General features: G+C 39.7%; 1 protein-coding gene across 2 annotated transcripts in view; it reads right to left on the bottom strand.

Annotated features, from left to right (window-relative positions):
• The window catches only part of RFTN1 (raftlin, lipid raft linker 1), a 100,634-nt gene that overhangs the window by 21,942 nt on the left and 57,601 nt on the right, over window positions 1-21,091 (bottom strand). For both annotated transcript variants that reach the window (XM_075419060.1, XM_075419061.1), the window contains exons 5-6: window positions 11,887-12,313; window positions 7,626-7,829 (exon numbers count right to left, since the gene is read on the bottom strand). In XM_075419060.1, the coding sequence (XP_075275175.1) occupies window positions 7,626-7,829; window positions 11,887-12,313 (631 nt within the window). The remainder of the gene's footprint in view (window positions 1-7,625; window positions 7,830-11,886; window positions 12,314-21,091) is intronic.

Below are 21,091 nucleotides of genomic sequence, written 5' to 3'. Positions count from 1 at the left end.
TCAATATAAGCGCAGACCAGATTGCCCAGGGCTCTGTCTAGTTGCATCTTGAAAATCTCCAAGGATGGAGACTGCACAACTTCTGGGCAGCCTCTTCCAGAGTATGGCTGTTCTCATGATGAAAACGTTTTCTTTATATCCAGCCAGGACCTCTCTTGTTTCAATTTATGCACATTTTTGCTCATCCTCCTACCATACACCTCAGTCAAGAGTCTGCATCCATCTTCTTGACAGTGTCCTCATGGGCACTGCCAGGCACTGTTAGGTGCCCCAAAGCCGTCCCTTCTCCAGGCTGAACCAACCCAGCTTCTTCAGTCTTTCCTCCCAGGGCAAGTGCTCCAGCCACTGACTGTCTTGTTGGCTCTCTGCTAAACTAGCTCCAGTTCGTCTACATCTTCCTTGCCCGCTTTGGGGGAGGGTCCAAAACTGGACACAGTATGTGGTCTAGACACGATCTAACGAGCACCAAGTACAGGAGGATAATCACTGTCTCTTATCTACTGGCTATATTTTTGTTGTTACAGCCTGGTACACTGTTGCTTTCTCTACTGCCAGGGCATACTGCTGGTGCATCTTCAGCTTGCTGCCTACCAACATCCCCCAAGACCTTTTCAACAGAGCTGCTACCCAGTCAGGCAGTCCCCAGCCTGGATTAGTGAAAAGGCCTCTCCCTTCCCAGAGGCAGGACATTTGTCCTCACGGAATTTCAAAATGCTCCTGACAGCATGTTCTTCCAGCCTGCCCAGATCCCTCTGGACAGCAGTCCAGTTCTGAAGCACATCAACTACAACCGCCGGTATAGGATCATCTGCAAATCTGACAAAAGCATCCCTGTTGCCACCTCTGCATCACTGATAAGTTGTTAAACACAACAGGTCCCAGAACAGATCTCTGTGGTACTCCACTTGTTACTCCAGGTAAAGTGTGACCTAGTAAACATGACCCTCTGAGCCTAGCCATACAACCAGTTTTTTACCCATCTAGTTGTCCTCCCATCTAGGCTTCAGGGTACTAACTTGGACACAAAAATATTGTGAGAGCCACTGTCAAACTTCCTTGATGAACTTACCCAAAATGACATCTACTGCTTTCCTTTCATCCACAAATTCAGTCATTTTACTGCAGAAGACAACCAGTTTCATCAAATATGATTTACTCTTGTTAAATCCATGCTGACTGTTCCAAATGACTTCCTCCTCCTTCATGTGTCCAGAAATGTGTTCCAAGAGGACTCACTCAATGATTTACCCAGGAATGAAGTGAGGCTGACCACCTTGCAGGGTCCCTGGATTGTCCTTTTGGCCTTTTTTTAAAGATGGGTGCAACCTTTACCTTTCTCAAGTGTTGGAAAAACTCCCCTGATCTCCATGACCTTTCAAAGATGACTACGAATGGCCTTGTTATGACATCACACAGCAGGTACCGTAAAAAGAAACAGTGGGTACTCATGGTGGGTGACTCCCTATTAAGGGGCACTAAGGCACCCATCTGCAGACCTGACAGGGAGGCATGCGAGGTGTGCTGCCTTCCAGGAGCTAAGGTCCGGGATGTGGCCGAGAGGGTGCTACAACTTCTCAAGAGCACAGACTGCTATCCGCTGTTACTCTCTCACATAGGCACAAATAACACCGCAAATCGGAACCCTGGCAGAATTAAGGAAGATTTCAAAGCCCTGCGGGTGAAAGCAAAAAGCTTTGGTGCCCAAGTTACCTTTTCCTCCATTTTATCAGCTGGAGGAAGAGGATCAGCTAGAAACAGATGCATTATGAGTATCAACTCCTGGCTTCGTGGTTGGTGCTGCCGTGAGGGTTTTGGTTTTTATGACAGTGGGACTTTCTTCAACGATTATAACCTGTTAGAGAGGGATGAGATCCACCTGTCTAGAAAAGGCAAGGGGATCTTTGGCAACAGGCTTGCCAACCTGGTGTGGAGGGCTTTAAACTGAAGGACTTGGGGGGTAGGCTGCAAAGTCACAATGCTTAAGCCATCCCATCTGGCTGGGAATTAAGTGTGGCCAATCAGAGCAGTGACAAATGGTCCTCAGCTGCGTCCCAAGCTGAGAAGCAAAAGACCAACAACCTTACCGGTGGGCATGGACATTGCAGATCCTCTTGCACCCCTCCAGGGAAACCGGCATTCTTGAGTTCCTCTCTGAAATGTCTCTACACCGATACACGCAGCATGGGCAATAAGCAGGAAGAATTAGAGATCTGTGTGCATTCACAGGGCCATGATCTCATTGCAATTACAGAGACATGGTGGGACAGCTCGCATGACTGGAATGCTGTCATAGATGGCTACACGCTCTTTAGGAAACACAGGCCAACAAGGCGAGGTGGTGGAGTTGGTATCTGCTGGGAAGACCACACAGCCAGGCACATGCAGTCCAGGAGGTTCCTGCAGAGCATCAGTGATAACTTTCTGATGCAAGTGGTGGAGGAGCCAACAAGGAGAGGCATGCTGCTGGACCTTGTACTAACGAACAAAGAGGGACTGGTTGAGATTGTGAAGGTTGGAGGGAGCCTCAGCAGCAGTGACCATGAAATGGTGAACTTCAGGATCCTGCATGGAGGAAGCAGGGCAATAAGTACGATCAAAACCTTGGACCTCAGGAGGGCTAACTTTGGCCTCTTCAAGGAGCTACTGGCAGGAATCCCGTGGGCCAGGGCTCTCAAAGGCAGGGGCGTCCAAGAGTGCTGGTCGCTCTTTAAACATCACTTCCTCCATGTTCAGGATCAGTGCATCCCCCTGAGAAAGAAATCTAGAAAAGGAGGCAGGAGACCCGCATGGATAAGCAAGGAGCTTCTAGTGGAACTCAGATGGAAGAGAAAGGTCTATGGAATGTGGAAAGAGGGACAGGCCACTTGGGATGAATACAGGAATGTTGTCAGAGCATGCAGGGATGCAGCGAGGAAGGCTAAGGTCCACCTGGAATTAAATTTGGCAGCGGTTGTCAAAGACAACAAGAAGGGCTTCTTCAAGCACATCAACAGCAAACAGAAGACTAGGGAAAATATGAGGCCACTGCTGAACGAGGTGGGTGCCCTGGTGACAGAGGATACAGAGAAGACAGAGTTACTGAATGCCTTCTTTGCCTCAGTCTTCAGTGCTAAGGTGGGTGTCAGGAGGATTGGGCCAGACTCTTTTCAGTGGTGCCCAGCGACAGGACAAGGGGCAACGGGCACAATCTGAAGAAAGGGAAGCTCCGGCTGAACACGAGGAAGAACTTCTTCACTCTGAGGGAGACAGAGCACTGGAACAGGCTGCCCAGGGAGGTTGTGGAGTCTCCTTCTCTGGAGATATTCAAGACCTGCCTGGACAAGGTCCTGTGCAGCCTGCTCTAGGTGACTCTGCTTTGGCAGGGGAGTTGGACCAGATGATCCCCAGAGGTCCCTTCCAACCCCTACCATTCTGTGATTCTGTGATCAGTCAGCTCTCCCAGCACCCTTGGATGCAGACCATTTGGTCTCAGGAACTCAAGCAATCCCTGTCTTGTTCTTCACCCACTGCTGTGGAAGTCCCTCGCCTCCTTGAACACAGCCTCTAAGCTCAGAGGCCTTGAAGACTGTGTCAGTGAAGGCTAAGGCAAAGGAGACACTGAGTATCTCAGTCTTATCTAGGCCTGCTGTCACTAAATCACCCACTGTAACCTATCTGATCTCTTTCAGATAATCTGATGTACGATGAGGTGGATCACAACACAAATCCTGCTGATCTAGACCTAGATCTCCACTGATTATAACGGCACTTTCAGGTGACACCTCATATGCAGATACCTGCAGAGTCTGCCTTGCCTACATTTACTCAGTTGAATCTTACCTAACATATTTACAAAGATCAGCCATTTAAAGCTTTAGATGGTGACTTGGTCTTTCCAGTTTCCACTGTTTCTCACGCAAGGTATTTTCCGATTCTGATGCAGCTGTATTCTCTTTTGGTATCCTCTTGTTTAATAAGCTTTAGCTCCTGGAACTTAGCCTACATTAAAAAAGTCTCTAGTAATTCCAAATGTGAGTTCATTTGCAATAATAGGCCAGTAAGGAATGCCAATAAAACAAACCATTTTGACATTGCTGTTTGTGGTATCATTTCCCAATCGCTACTCTGGAACTGACACAACTTCACTCTTTCTTAAAGAAAAGGCTCTGAATGTAAAGGTTACAATCATTGTCCTTCCTCTGAAAACGTTCCATTACCACTGCATTTTTTATTAAGGTATCCTACTGTGCACAAAAAGCTATTTTCACTGGGTTGTATAAATATTTGATGTAGCTCAGTTGACAAAAAGCTATTTTGATGTTCTTGCTTCTGATTTAGAAGAAGTATATGGGAATAGATTTCTTACTTTACCGTTAACAGCTTTCCTAGTGGGCAACAATTTTGCCCTTGTTGTCTTTGAACTACAAATCCCCCTCATCTAGGAAACTAACCTTTAGGCTGCTGTTGCTCTCAATGAGGAATACTAGCTATCTGTGGCTCTGTGTGGCATGTGACCTGAATGCTGGCCTTTGCGTCATGTTTATATTCCTCCCTCCTCCTGAATCTCTTCACCTTCAGTGCATACAGAGAAAGTAATTCCATATGGATGATAAAAATTCCAGCCACTTCAGGGGATAAGGTGACTATAATTGGCCAAATGCATCACTGGTTCATCTCTCAGAGGCAGTGCGAATATAATAGAGACAATCAATCTGACCCTCTAAAAACCTGACTACTTTCCGCATCCAAGCAACTCACATTCTGTTTCATTTGCCTTGTCTTTAAGTACTGTCAATGTTTTCTGGTTGGTTGGCTGGCTTTTTCTAAGTTTGAAAGGCAAGAAATTCATAGACAGAATGGTAAAACCAATATAAGAATGCTAGGCATTTAAAGACCTGCAGTTCAAAACAACTAATAATGAGCAGGCTTGTGATTACTCTGTTAAGGCATCAAAATACAACCTTAGCTTTGACTCTTCCTCCCTTCTCACTCTCACCTTCTCACACTGCTGATTGCAGACTTGCTGGTACAGGAAAGGAGACCCCACCTGTTAAATCCTTTCCATTTGCAGTGGCATTAATCTGTAGCTTGATGCTACAGTCTCCACTTCTCACTAGAAGAGGGCAAGGGTGAAGTCCTATGATCACTTCAGATCACTAGGCAGGATCAGTTTACACCTGGGACTGCAGGCAGAATTAGCAGTGACGTGAGTTGGATGAAAAACATCAGCAAGTAAACGAACTTCAAAGTTAAATAACTGTTATTTGGCAACAGAAGGACATTCAAGGACCAACCAAGCTGCTGTTTCTAACTTATTAGCAAAATCTGAATCTATTTAATATATATATGGCGTGTTTACATATTCTGATGTGTAGTTGTTTTATACTTCTGCTTATAATTATCTGGTACAAAAAGCAAAAAGAAACAATTGTTATCAGTGAACTTTAAAACTCTTTCAAAGACTAATTACTAAACTGTTGGCAGAAGGAAGAAACAGATTTATGACTACTGACAATCTGGAAATCTTCACTTCATTGGGCATTCCAAGGACAAGGGGGAAAAGAAGAAAATAATAACTGTGCTTTTAAGTCTAATAAGCAAAATAATGAATGCATACTTTAAGCCAAAGAGAAAACCAGCCCCCAGAACAAAGAATTGTGATATAACTAATTAAAGAAAGTATGCTAATATTACCTTAATTTGAAAGAGTATTAATTAGTGAATAACAAGACCAGCTACGAAAAGCTGGATAGGCTGCCATAAAAGACTAGAAAAAAGTAAGGAGCTGAGAAGTCCTCAGCCCCCTCTTTCTTCCCTCCTTCCTACCATGGGTTGTTTCACACTGGCTAGTGTATAAATGAAAAAGCTTTTCCATTTCTCTGCAGCATAGGAAAATTTTAGAATTTAAATCATAAACATGTAACTACAACTGATAGCAATTTACAGATGTTCTGAGCAAATGTTCTTCTAATAGCATGGGCATGTTCCTGGTGTTTTAACAAAACTGTTCTAACTAATCCACTTTTAGAAACCTTAACTCTGATCTTTTTTGACTTCTAAACCTATTCTTCCTGTAACTGTAAAACGCTAATACAAATGTTTACTCCTTGTTCATCTGCAATCTCTAATCTAATTTAATCCTGAATCTGTCCAATTTTACATAATTTGTTGTCCTGTTTATGTTGAAACTTTACTGTCATCATTCAAGCCTACTTTATCTATGTCCGCAGGCAGTTATCCAGCGCTCCTCACTCTGGTGTCCAAGTACATGAACTTCCCCCAGGCCTCAGTTATGTAAATGAACTTCAGAAGTTTAAATAACAGAAAAATGCTGTGTTTAAAGCATTTTAGAGTGCACTGATAAGCAGTTTTTATTAAAGAAAACAGTGATCCCGATAGAGCCAATTATATTTGCCTCTGTGAGTTGCAATTTATACACATAAAGTAAATGACCATTTGTTCTTAAGCAAGTTAACTAGCAATTACAAGGCTTTCCAGGAAGCTGTGTGAAAGCATTCCATCAGCTGAACTTTGGACCTTCCTTTTTTGCTACTTGCTTGCAAAATGAAAAATTCGGATTGCCTGCTAATTTCCTGATTGACTTTTGCCAGAACCAACTCACATTACTGTGTTTTACCATGGGGCCTGGAATTCTGACCAGCAGCAAAATGGGAAGACGACGTTCTAGAAGCAGTTCCCCTATAATTTTGAGGCACAAACCCACGAATATTAGTAGCAGTGCCCAATCGATCGCTCACCACATTCCTTTGGAAGAATGCAAACCAAACCAAAATTAGGTGAAAGATTCAGCCGTAGGCACTTTAACCATGAAGTATATTAGTCACATAATTTTCCAGTAAAATTAATCTGGCTGTAACTTCAACATTTTTATGTTCAAATACTTCCCTCGGTTTGTTCTCATGGCCCCTTGGTTATGTCTCTCAGATCCCTACTATGCACCAAAGTCTTTCTTTGTACAGCAGGCTTGTCTTCAGAGACACCATGAGGCCCACGAGTATAGCACAGACTGGCTACAATATTAAGCTGGATTTAGTGCCACATTTTCACAACATGCACAAATCTGTTTTTAAATCCTAAACTAAGACCAGCATTTATCGATCACTTATGAACACACTAGCAAGGCTGAAACAAATACAGGAGTCAATTTTATAAAACACTGTGCCATCAAGGTGGAAAGGGTCTTTGCAAGAACTGGGAGTAACTGACTACATGTTGGCCAGATGAAACTGGAGGGTCCTTACACTGACCTGTAATCAGACCCAGATGCAGTGTGTGGCTGGACAGCTAAGACCAAAGCCACTCTTCCATTTACTTCATCTGCTTTACAATCTTATCAGTTTAATTCATTTTACTTGGTACTGTTTATTAACTTTGTATATTTCTGCAATTACAGGGTCATCTCTAGTACATTTATAAAATACAATGCATGATCTGTTTTCCTTACTCAAATGCCAAAATATATCCCGTGCTTTCATTCCATTTGACTGAAATAGGCTGATCTAAAATAAATCTGCCCCAAGCCTATATTAAAGCACCTCCCAAATGTCTTCTCTTCAAAGATAATGACCTCTATTAGAGGAGAAAGCAAAATAATCACAGCATAATCCTTTCTGTAATTTCCATACCATTTACCATTCCAAGGCTGAAGATGGCGTTTACCAATGAGCCTCCCTTCCTGAAGTGATCTGTCATGTGCTCCAACCAATTTGCTTCTAAGCTGTTGACAGTCTGCCCATTCCTGGAGATCCTCATAGGGATAGTCACTGTGTAATACTGGCTGCATCTTTGCGAGGTTTTTGGCTTGTTGAAGAGAGCGAAGATCTCTGCTTCTACCAAAAAGTAAAACATGGAATAATGCAATAAATGTATCATGACACTTCAGCTAAAGAAAATGTATAAAGCACTGCTTGCCCTTGCCTGATTACACTGTGCAACTGCGAAAAATACTCTGGGTCGTTGTTATCTCTTTAATACATTTCTGCAACATCCAACACAGTAAGTCCCAAAACCAACATGGTATTTTGACTGCTGTTATAGTATTTGTTACTAATTACGGATTCAATGTTGAAAATAAAACATTTAAAGACACAAATACCTGAGTACTAATGCAACCTCACTACTGAAGCTATCAGCGTAAATGAAGATAGGAAAACATGAGCTCCACAAACTGCATGAAGTAGCAGTCACAAAAACACTAAAAAATTAATGTATATAATACCTTTGTTTTCCTACTGAATGAATTTTTAACGATCTGTGACACTGAGGACAGTTTGAATATGAAATCTTACTGCAAATCTATGAGGAACTGCATTCTGTAGATCATGGCCATTAAACTAAAGTATTAAATAACTTGGTTTTGATAATACAATCGCATGGAACCAGCAAGTAGTAGTCTCATCTAAAGAAAATGCAGTGAATCATTAATGCAGAGATTATGCTAGATGGTTAGTTGATTTACTCTGAGTCTGAGCCATGGTGAGATATTAACACAACAGCAAATGAATTTTGAAAGTGTAATTGTGAAGGGTCTTACAAATGAGAACATTTTCTAGACTCTGCTCCATATCTCTTCTAGTATATCATAGAAACAGTTAATGTAGGCTTACCATCACAAAAAAGTCATTGCTGACAGCAAAGCTGAGCTTTCACAGCCCTAAAACTGGAAGCAAGTTTAAGTACAGATACACCTTCCAAATTCTCGGAAGAGTACAACCATCAATAAAATGACCAATAAAAAATTTTTGGACATTATTATTTTACGTATTAAAGGGCATGGAAATTGATGGTAAAATTTCTGTTGACTTCCAAATTCCAAAAATTCTCCCAAAATAAATTAATATAAAAGGCAAAGACATTATATGAAATTCATTCATTCAATAAGCTCCTCGTTTCCAAGTTATGATATTCTAATCCCAAGTATTAAAGTAAAGAAAGAGATGTCAAGAAAATTGTTAAGACTGCTCTCTAACAAATGTACTGAGCAAGAAGTAGTGTGCAAATTGAAAAGGATTTTAGAAGGGAGATGCTCAGAGACAGGCTGGCAGCACTTGGAGAGCAGGAAGCTCACGATATAACCAATCATGAAAAAGAGAGCTAATTATCTCAGACATGAACCGTGATTCAAACAGAGTAGCAAGGAACAAATTGTTAACATGAATCCTCTTGCTGTTTACCACTTGTTTAGAAAGAACAAAATTATGATAATCCTAACTCAGCAGAGCATACAGAAAACTTTTAGTATCTTTTTGATTCTGACCCTCAAAATAGACTCACGTTGGAAATGGAGATCTTTATATGAATACGTTATATTAACAATAACAAATCATGGAACTGGAAATCCATAAGGAGATGATAATTTGGATTTGACACTGGCCTGTTAACAACATGCATTTAAAATGTGTGAGAGTCTTTCAGTGGTTGACTTGGTTTGTCACCGTTATTGAGTATGTAGTACACCAGTCCTGACCACTGTTCAAGTCACTATTGATAACAGCTTTCACCAGCGAGCCTGACTGCTCAAGCATGGGCAAAGACACCTTCAGTTTGGTCGCAGGTAACACAGCACTTTTTGACATGCCACTGGGATATCCGTCCTGTGTTCACAGGCAAATCATTTTCAACACTGCTTGCAAGAGCCCTTTAATATAAGGGAAAGTGAATGGGCACTACGAAATATTCAGGAAAAAAAAAAAAGCATAAAAACAACACTTAAATAGTCCAGAACCTAAAATAAGATTCCACAAATCTTAAGAAATATTACATTTTTTTTCCTGAAGTTTTATGTAGGGAAGAAGGAGTTCAAGAGTGGTAACTTCCTATGGAATGCGTAGGCTAGCAGGGAAAAAAAAAAAAACACCTGATGCTTTCTATCTTCATGTTCCCAAGGAAGGATGGAGAACTGGTGCCAAGGACTGAAATACATTTTCCATGGGAGGAAAAGGGAGTGCTGTAATAACAAAAATTCATATACGAGTAATAAAGAAATAAGCAATGTTGTACAGGCAATAGATTTGGAAAACGCTACCATAGGTGAACTGTCAAATAAAACTGCCTTCTCAGACCTTCAGTCTTGCAAAGTATTTGCATAACTCACCAATTTTAAAAACTGTATGAGAAATAGCGCAAGCCAAAAAGCACTCAAAGCAAGAAAGACAAATATGGAAACTACCGGAATTTTTAAAATAAAACCTCTCATCTGTCTAATCAACAGCTGTAATAAAATCCTGGCATGTTACAGACAGAGAGAAGTTGGGAAGACTGTGATCAGCTTCACATCACGCAGAAATATTAAGAACACGGTTACTCATAGCAAATGATTTCCACTGTTCAGTATGGAGAAGAGTAGCATCAAAAAGATTATTATATTTGCTAGGTTAACTCTCTCGAAGACAGCATATTTAAAAAGAGAAAGAACTGGTCTGATTATACTTGGAGATAACCAATTTAAAACTATAAAACTAAGAGAGGTTTTATAGTGTGTAAGATTCTAGTGCAAACCAGAACAAATTTTTCAAACAATACCTATGCTTTGATCAAATCTGGCTGCCCCCTTGCCCAACAAAAACTGAAGAAAGTATGGTGAAAGGTTACTAGAGTGTGATCCAAATCTAATGGTAAAAAGCTAATTACACCAAAATACAACGGAAACCAAGACAATAGTCCAAGGAGGCTACAATGAAAATTCATTCTTGGTCCTACACACAAAATTCCCCAAAGGGGTAGGACTGCTTGACTGAATCTATGCAAGACATAGAGATAACTTTAAGTCAAGGACAGCATCAGCTGAAAGGAATGTAGATGCAATTTCCTTGTGTAGGTTGTAGCTTGTAAGGAAAGTAAGCAACGCAGTAAGAGAAATCAGTGTACACACAGTTTTCTAGTATTTAAGCATATACAGGAAAGAAAAATATTTTGAGGTTTAAACTGGAAATTGGGAAACAGTATTTTTTTCTGATGACTTTTGATTTTCTAAATTACTCTGGTCCACAACCTATTCTGAACTACAATTCCTGCTACTGAAGTAACCTCCAAGCAACAAACACCTTAAGGAAGGTGCTTTGAGACCTCAGCCTGGACTTCTGTTCTTTGATGGCATAAAATGACATTTAAAAGTGGAAAGCACATCTGGGGTGAAATATGCCAAAGAAATGAAAGAAAGAAAACTGGTATATGAAGAATTATCTTAAAAAAAAAAAAAAAAAAAAAAAAAGAGAATAGGAGGGCAAACTATTAGGAGCACTCTTACTAAGAGGATCTTTATTATGAATTAGCAAACATGAGCCATTAACAAAAATAACTGCTGCTTTCCAGTAATCACAGTTCCAACTGTAGCACTGACCCCAGCCTGACTATAGGATACTAGGAAAGTTCTGAGTCCAGATCACATATATTCCTGCTGTTCCTGATGTGGTTTAATTTCAGCGATCTGTTCACCTGCTAGAAAGGGGCTAACTCTGATAAGGCTTTGTGACTTTTTCCTTCTATGGCTGCAAAACCTTATTATGTAGACTAGCAGGTCTTTTTACTCAAATGGACAAAAAGGATACAAAGATCAAGAGCTCTCAGGGTATCGCAAAAAACACAGAAATGAACCAATTCAGCTGAACAGCAGACAAAAGCAAGTCTTTACACTGAGGCATGCAAACGGGCCATAACAAAGTTGCACCTGCTTATATCACTGCTTCATCTGCCATCTGACTTACGCTCAGTTGTTGTGAACTGTGTAACTATGTTGAAATCAGGTTAAGTGGCTCACTGGGTGCATCTTATCTTTGTTATTACAGCACTAACGTCCTCTCCACATCCCCACCCCCCAAAGGAGCTGGGAACATAATTGAAGCAATTTTAACTCGGCTTTTATGCATGAGAGGTCACTACAATACTTACTGCCAGTAAGTGGTTTTAAGCGTCGTGCTGGCGTTTCATTCTCTGCAAGTCCATTCGGCTTGTCTGCTGCTTCTGTTGCAGCTGGGTTCGCATGCTGAAACTGCTCTTCGTTTCCCTTCGCAGACTTGAGATTCAGCTCTTCAGCAGCCTGTCCTTCACCTCTCCAGCCCTCCCTGGATGTGGCACATTGGTCAGCACTTTCCTCACTTGGTGCTGGAGTATTGCATCCATTAATGACATCTATTTTCTCACCATCCAGCGAAGCATGATCCTCGGTGTAATTTGAAACATTTTTATTATCTCCTGATTGCTGCACAGAGTTGTTACTGGCGGGTGTCAGGGAGGCGCTCACAAGACAGTTCTTTTGGGAATGGTACTGAGGTATAATTCCAACAAATTTCAAGCCCTGACTTGCAGCATCTTGAATCTACAAGTCAAAGAAGATTAGATTTTTAACTGTCAAGCTGTCTTAGCTAAACAGAAATACAGAAAATAACACCCTTCAAGGCAGCTAGCATGTCATTTTGCTACTTCTGTCCACTACCACAGGAAATTGTCATGTTACATTTACATAAAAAGTTACATTCTAGAGAAGCAAGATAAAAAGCTCCCTAAACCGTCTGAAATAATGTGAAAGTGAGGTAAAAAAGAAGGAAAAAAAAAAGACGAAACCGAGAAAATGCCTATATTTCTTCACAAAGGGTACAGTATCTGTTTGAAAAGTTCATTCATGATAAATTAACAGAAGTGGTACTATGCACACAAAGTTTTAGTATCAGCCTTATGAAGTCAGGGACTTCTGCTGCTGTATTAGGTGCGTGATTATGACATTTATGCAAGGAAATGGTTATTAATTCTCTCTGTTCTATGCGCCGTTATAACAACAGTTGTTGTTTTTCCTAGTTTGGATTGAGACGCAAATGGCGAACTTTCACACAATGAGTACATGAAAGCAAAGCTATTTTAATACATCACTTTGGGGAAGAGACAGAACTCAGAACAGAAAAAAGCACTGTGAGATGAGCAAAGAAGAGTAATGGAAACCAAGGGACGCTATTATTAACGCTTTACACTTTAGGTGAAGGAGGAAAACAAAGGAATCAAATCACAAAAGACCCTAAGAAAAAAGCATTGGGCTAGTAGTACGACAATTTGATAAAGCTGGAATCCGCTAAGAAAGGCTTGAGACGAAGCAGAAAGAGAACTCTCTTTCCGGCAGACTCAGCACTACGGATGCACCATCCACTCGAGTCCCCAGCCTCGCATTCCTCAAAGCCAGGAGAAGCTGCAGAGAGACCCAGGCTTCTGTGAAAACGTCAGCGTCTGCCGATTCATTTAGCAAAATCACCCACCAAAAAGGAAAGGTCTCCATGTAATGTATAGTCTTCATATAATACCAAGTCTAAACACAAATATTTCAAAAACAAATGACTTTAGAATGGAGAAATAATTTCACTTTCTCTGCATACCACGTAATTCCAGAGAGTTAAAGTGCCTTCATTATTCTCCGAGGTTCAATTTAGCATAAACTTGTGTGAAACAGTTCAGGACTTCTTATTTTCTTCAATAGCAAGTAAATAGGAAGAATTTTGTACAACTTTTTAACTTTTTTTTTTCTTTTAATTTAAGAGGAAGCTCATTTCTGCATGTTCCTTACCCAGATTTTTTTTTTTTTTACATGAATCACCTACTTCCTGGTAACATGTTACTGTTCTGAACACACCAACCTACAGATGATACCTGATCAACAACAAGAACTTCCTCTTTCAAACCACTATTATATTTTCCACATTAAATTAACTCTTGATTTTGTGATCACAGGAACTTAAACAGAGCTCTCCAGGAAACCAGCCAAAGGTCTTCACAGGTGTTCCGCCTGGTGAACATGGGATGCTGACTTAACTAAAGCTCATGGCTAAAGAGGACAATAACCTCCAAATAAAAATACTACTGTCAGGGTCCTGATCAAATGACTCTCTGTCTATAAAGCAAGTTAGCACGTAGCTAGCTTGCTTGCTCAGGAAGGTTTAAGTGAATGCCAATGACAGATGCATTCATAATCTTCGTAATGGTTCTGACTCCCTGTTGTAACTTTACAAATACTTTTTTTATACACTCCATGACAGAGTTACAAATTTGGTTTCTCTCTTAGCAGTAATCTACAGACAGACCACTACATTTATTTAGTAGGTTGCAGGGCAGCTAATTATAGAAATTTAACTAGCAGGCAACTGTTAAGAGTTTGAGGATAATACATATGTAGTAATTTTATTGGTCCTGGTCAATAAAGACTGCTTGTCAATCTGTGCCAGACTCTCCCACGCTGTGATTTGGATAAGAACAGCTTTCACAGCTATTGTAGCAATGTTTTACAGTCTTGGATCGCTCAAAAAAAGAAATGTATTTGTTCTAAGGAACACCTGATGCTGAAGTTTTTCTTCTGAGGCTCTGTTCTCTAAATGGAAATAGGAGGAACTAAGGGCTGAATGATACTCTATGCCATATTAGCCTAATAGTTTGTCAGAAAGATTGGAAAAAGAGACTATCTTCAAGGCCCTTTCCCAACAAGTTAATCAGCAGTATACAGAATACAAAATCTTATTTAAACCTATATTTCAAATTTTCCCAACTACACAAGGGAGAACCAAGCATCTCATTACTTTCAATCAAGCCAATTTAGCAGGAAATGGTGCATCAACAGTGCAACGTAAGCTGCAGAACAGCAAAGTGATGTATTGGCAGATGCAACTTTTCCTTCCAACTTTACACAAAACCATGCAGAGGCTAGTTCTCATCACAAATAAAGTATAAAACCTGAACATTTTCAAACTACAAACAAAGACAACCTGATTTCTCAGCATGCTGTTGAGAGCTTAAATAGTACAAAATTATAGATGCCTTCATACCCAGAATGAATTATGTCATCCAGTATACATTCACATTTCCTGTTTCCTGTATTTTAAATACTGAATATTTGAATTATAAAACCCAAAACCCCAGACTTAAAACAGCAAGCCCAAACCTCAGTACCCGGACAGGTCGTGCCCAGGAGTGACATGGGGCAGAAGGGTTGTTTTTACCAGCCACCTGGTTTTGGACCCTCTGAGGCATCCTGTGTGGGCACACACAGACAGGTATGTCTGTTCCAGCCTTCTGGGAAAGTATCTTAGCAGACGCGATGCTGGGAATCAATAAGTGGGCAACACACGGGAGAAAACAGGGGTAAAGCTGAAAGCTGAACTCAATGGGAAGAACATGATGCTATGCTGATAGGGTCACCCAGAACACATTCCAGATCAGGTAAATACTACAATTACTTGTCTTTAAGTGCCAGTTTAGAGTACTAACAAAGGTCCTTGTCATACGACATTGTATGTCTAAATGAGAGGACAAAGCAGAACAACTGCATCTCCATCACTTACCACATCAGAAAAAAAGCTAGATTAAAAATGCTCTTACATTAGGTGATCCATACTGATTTCAACTGTTTTACTAACCTTTTTTATTTTAAATATGCTATATACTTGCTCTTTACTTCTTGGGTTTTAAGAGGGAAATTCCAACAAAATTTAAAATGAAAAAAAAAAATTCTTTGGTTCTTTCCCCAGATAGGAACAGAAACATTTTTATTGCCTCATAAAGTGCTGCTTGGATGATATTAACCACAAATACAAGAACGGGTCTCCATCACAAACATGTTATTGTTCAACAACAGAAGCAGAACTTAACTCATTTATTTCAGTCTGGATAAACCCCCAAGTGGGTACATCCAAATCGGTTTATAACTGGCTTGCAACAGATTGGATTTACGCCAGTTTAAAAACAGAACCTGGTTGAAGAAGGGGTGAAATTACATGTGTACAGGGGGCCAAGGCAGTTAAAGAATTTAATGTCATCCCTATAATTTGCTTGATTAGAAACCTGGCATTTTCCCTGAAGGGAAAAAAATGACAGATTTAGCCTTTGCTATCTCTCAGATAAATATCAAATCTCCCACTAACTCTACCAGGAATAGGAACAAGCACCGTGTCCAACCCTGATGTCACTACCTTAATTGAATTTTAGCTGGGGCAATTCTGTTAACATTTCTTAGCATCTGTGAAATGTTATTGTTTATTTCAAAACTGACTGACCGCTATTTTTATACTGCATTTGGAAAAAAAGGAACTATCAGCAGCACAAAGCAATGTCACTAAGCATTACGTTGATGTAGCAAATTTATGTCCCACCTTTTTAAATACTTCTGGTTCTCTTGAAGGCTCCCTAGCTGATTAGAAAATAGCTGACGGTCTAATTTAAAGATCTGTAAAACCACACCTGGCAACAGCACGGCCGAATGATGAAATCCTCTTTTCTGACAACTACGTGTTTCTATACTGCAGGCCTCACAACCATGAAGGAAGTGCAGGGATTCCAGGCTGAAAGCTCATTTTGAACAGCTACATACAGGTTTTCTTTTCAAATCTATTTAGAATAAGGACACTTGACAAGTTAATTGTACAGTCCAGTTATCGTGATTCTGCGTTTCTTGTTGCATTATCAGCTCCTTAATGATCTCCTATTCATAGCGAATATGATGGTACTACTTACAAATACAGAAGCTCAAGGATAAAGATCCCATGCTGAACAGAATCTTACAGTTTTGTCACATTCAGTGATTGCTTACAGAGAGATTCTGTACATTTCTCCCATGGGATGGCAGACAGCAAATCAAACACTTCCCACAAGCTCAGGATAGTATTTCACTCACATCAATAAACACGGAAAATAATGCACAGCAATTTAGTAAGAAGGATCTCTTTCTTGGATATGGATTTTCAAACAAAATGACTTAATAAGACAAGCGTTAGGAATTTCTCTTAACTCTTGTATGCCAGGAGCTGGACATTTTTGGGATGCATCCAGAGCAAAAGCAGTTTTACGAATGTCATTAGGGCGCTCCAGTTTATAGCAGTCCTAAATGGTCTCAAGGCTTACACTTCCTGACAATCTGGAAAAAAACACCTTCAAAATCTAGGCATTAGGACTGAACACTTCATTAACAGGCTCGCTATATGGTTCGTGATATAACAAGGTACTGGAGGAATGTTGTACCAAGCCAGTAAAGGGGACAGCTGCTAATATAAAAACAAAAAACAGAAACCATTTACAAACAGCACAAGTAGCTAAAATGCATTTGAAGAAAGGACAACATTCTCTACGAGCAATGAACTGATTTTCTGATGGTCAGATGCATTTAGTTAGCCCTGCAGTGAGCTAAGGGAAAGACTGCTACTCAGTCCTACTGATGGCCAAACATATGGCCTTTGAAACAATAGCTGGTTAATTTTGCTCAGAGCTTTCTATTTAAACCAGAATAAATTGCCTTAGCCAAAAAAAGAAATGCTTGTCTGTCTGTCTGTCCATTTGGTTACTGATTTTAAAAGAACCATGTTAGAGGCATTAGATCTCATAATGTGCACCAGAAACAAGATCACTGTATTTTTCTACCTTCTTTTTAGGATTCAAGCACATCTGCTTTGACAACAGACATAGTACCAGGGATCTTCATGCAAAGAACATGATCTTGTGGTTTGGGGAGAACGCTATGTACTGCATGCCAGGAGTTGGAACTGGAAAAGGGTGTTCGAGGCTACAGTCTTCCAACTTTGTCCTTCTTCATTAATATTCAGTAGTACACGTTTCATCACAAATACTGCACATCCCCCTTCTAGTCTGCTGATTTCTGAAAGCAGATGTTTAAAATTAAGACAGGCTTTTCTTTTGCCTCTCCTACTTTCTGTAGGTCTCACACACTCCTTCCTGAGGAGACAGCACCAGTCATCAAGAGCTTACTGCTTATTCTAAAACCAACTAAGCTTAGCTAATGTTCTGAAGGAGGGGTTTAGTTCTGTCTAAACATGTCAAAACTTTTGTGACTTTGGCATTTTTGCATTTCTTATACTAAAAAAAGATTACAAAAAAAGATACTTCTAGTAATCAAACAGCAAAGCAGCAACCACTAATCATTTCTCTGTCCTGTTACTCTGAGACTCGGTTTCACCACTTGCAGATTTCCAAACCACACAACTTTTCTAGCTAGGATGCTCCATACTTCCCAAAGATTTTTAACCTTTTCCAGTTTATACTCATCATTTCTGAATTTGAGATAGCTGGTTCACATTCATATAAATATAAGTAAATATAAATGTAGCTTTTAGAAAGTCAAATCCCAGTCTGCATTCAGGCTTTCAAATTACCAAGTGTTTTTACTGTCAATTACATCAAAATAGGCCATTAGGGATAAAACACTGGAGGGGTGCCTTGAAAAATGTTACCATAATTCCAAACCACAGTCACCCTTTAAGCAGTGTTGTTGACAGTGTTTATATTGATACTTCCTGTGAAAACCTTGACCAGAATTTTACCGTTTGGGAACTTTAGACAAGACTATTAGAATGAAGTTGACAGATCCAAGAGATTATTAGTAGAGTCCAAAAACAAACCTGGAAGTTTAATCAGTTTCTTGAAGAAACAGATGTACTCCGCCTTTCCATCTTTGCACGACACAGCCCATTCAACAGACCCATTGACTTGACATTTTAAGCTCTTGCTGCATTTATGGTAGAGCACACTAAGCACTGAACAGGGAAAAGAAAGCAAGCTTTGCCATTTTACAGCATGCTCACTGGCAGTAGACTCTGCAGAAGGGAACTGAAAGCTGCAAACAGAACAGGGAGGAATGCAGTGAAGCAAGTAGCTACTGCAACTTACTGCTAAGCCGAATATAACAGAAGATAAGGTCTTAAGACAGTGTTGCCAAGAGATACCAAGATACAGTGAGCTGTATGTCTCCTGCTACAGGAGCCAAGGCAGAGATGAAAGCAACAACTTGGAATCCCTCTTTACCTCGCACGAGCTGTACATTCATTCCTGAGAACAATACATCTGTACTAAACATGTAGTGCAGCGTGGTGCAAGTACACTTGTTCCTTTCAGCACAGCTCAGAAGATGACAGCTCTTGAAACCACACTGTCTCATCCTCTGTGGTCTTGGGTGTGATGATTCTTCTCAAAATGTTGTCTTATTTCAGCAGCTGTTCCTCCACAGAGCTGGCAAAGCGTGAACGTTGTTGGACACAGGCTACAGAGATTTAGTGACTATGGTACCTGCCCAACAGCCATGTGACATACCTGTGTCCTCCCATCCTTGCCCTAAACTCAAAAGAAATCTTGAATTTATTGACACCATTTAAGATTTATTCCCTAAAAACTGTTTTGGACATGGGATAAACAGCTATGGAGCAGCCAGCTATGCTCACTCAACCCAAATACTTTACATACATTACCAAAAAAAAGTCTGTACAAACTCTGTCTCAAGAGATCTAGAGAACAGGCATTTTCAAAATCCAGTTGCAAAATGCAGATCAGGTCTTGTGTATGAATCTTTCGAAAGAAACTCTTACACTAATGGATGAACATAAGCAAGAGGAAAATTAAGATTTACAGAGATGGATGGTTGAGCTTTGTATCTAACAACTATTTTAGCTGGATTAACACAATTCAGTGTTCTTTGTAGAACACGAGAAAACAGTCACTTGTTTGTGATCAGCTAGCACTAATGAGATTCAAAACTGGCACACTGGTTTAATCCATCTTTGTCCTAAGCAATGAAAACAAAAAAGGAAAGGTTCAGGACAACAGGAATATTTTAAATATTAAGAATTCAGTCTCAAACTTACATTACACTTAATTTGCAAGGAACACTTTATTTTATCTTTATATAAATCAAAGAGTGTTTCTTTAAAATCATGTTGTTCTATCAAGCCATCTGTTATTCGTAGCCAAAATTACAGTAATTTGAACAATTTGGGCATATTTTATTTTAGCATAGTATAAAATATTATCATATTTATTGTTATTTTAAAAAAAGTTATTTTTCCCACCAGACAGAAGTGGGATCATTAAAAACATGAACTACATACTTTATAATGTCTATTTTTGTCTTGGTCAAGAGGATGGCTCTGAAAGCTGCTGGGGGGCAAAGGATTATAAAAGCACAACCAGGCTCTTGGGAGAGTCCTGAAAATAGTTTTGCAATGTTCATGGAAGATATATATCAACACCACTCTTACAGGGCTTAGTCAAAAGAACACAAGTTGAAAGAAGCTTAACCAGGAACAGATGTTTCCCTTCACACCAGGCTGTTTCAAATACAGTATATGCTATTTTTTATCATCTCTTGTTATATATTCACTTACAAAATGTTAACAAAATGCACTTTAATAAATATTATCACAGCAGATCACAAGCAGCTGAACCATTGATGTTGAGTTTCAACTTCTGCTTCATGACCATATCTACTTCTGAGATCCAAATACTTAAAAATAAAATAGGGGCTCTGTTTGCACTGAAAACATGCAGAAAACAAAGCAGTCAGCTAAGTGCTCAGCAATGGTTTTCATTACAATGTGCTGAAGAAATAAATGTTGTATTGTTCTTTTGCAAATACCCTGGAGAGTGAAGGTTTTGGGGTGGGATTTTTTTGGTTTGTTTTAAGGATGGAAATAATTTTAGAAGAAGTTGAGATCACATCTAGATAAGTAATCCTAGGTAATAAACAGTATTCTAGAGGGGTCATTTTCTAGCCACAGAAGTAAATTCAAACTGCTTATTCATTTGAAGAATGATCCTCTGAGAATATACTAAAGACTCAATTTTTCCCCTCTTCTGTCTTTTACTGCCACCTGCTTTGACTTTATACCCTGCAGGAGATTTCTGAACAGGCCAGAAGAATAAAGAAGTAAAGAATAATGCTTAGGATTACAATATCCATCTAACGAACCCTGGCACCAGCAAGGCAATTGGAGACTTCACAGAAGAGATCCTTATAAGACTGCAGCAACACAGTAAAGAAATCCACCAGCAGCCTAGTGCTCTTCAGAACACATAAGCTGCATCTCTTTGTTCCTTCTAAAAAAGAAATTGCAATGCAACCTTTAAGAGATGAAGAATAAGAAATGGCAAACAAAAAGAGACAAGAATGTGAGAAATACTGAACAGCTATATAGAAAACTATTTTTCTTGGTGATGATAAATTAAAGTAAAAAAAATGACAAGATTAGTAATTTTCACCTTTTTTTTTTCTAGGAAACTGCAGAATTTTGCCTTCTCATTTGCTTGTTATACTGTTACAAACACAAATAATTGTATATATAAAAAGTAC

The sequence above is a fragment of the Opisthocomus hoazin genome, chromosome 4, assembly GCF_030867145.1.
Source record: "Opisthocomus hoazin isolate bOpiHoa1 chromosome 4, bOpiHoa1.hap1, whole genome shotgun sequence".
NCBI classification, from domain to species: domain Eukaryota; kingdom Metazoa; phylum Chordata; class Aves; order Opisthocomiformes; family Opisthocomidae; genus Opisthocomus; species Opisthocomus hoazin.
Note: the sequence above shows the minus strand (reverse complement) of the source record. Positions and strands in the feature narration are given on the sequence as shown.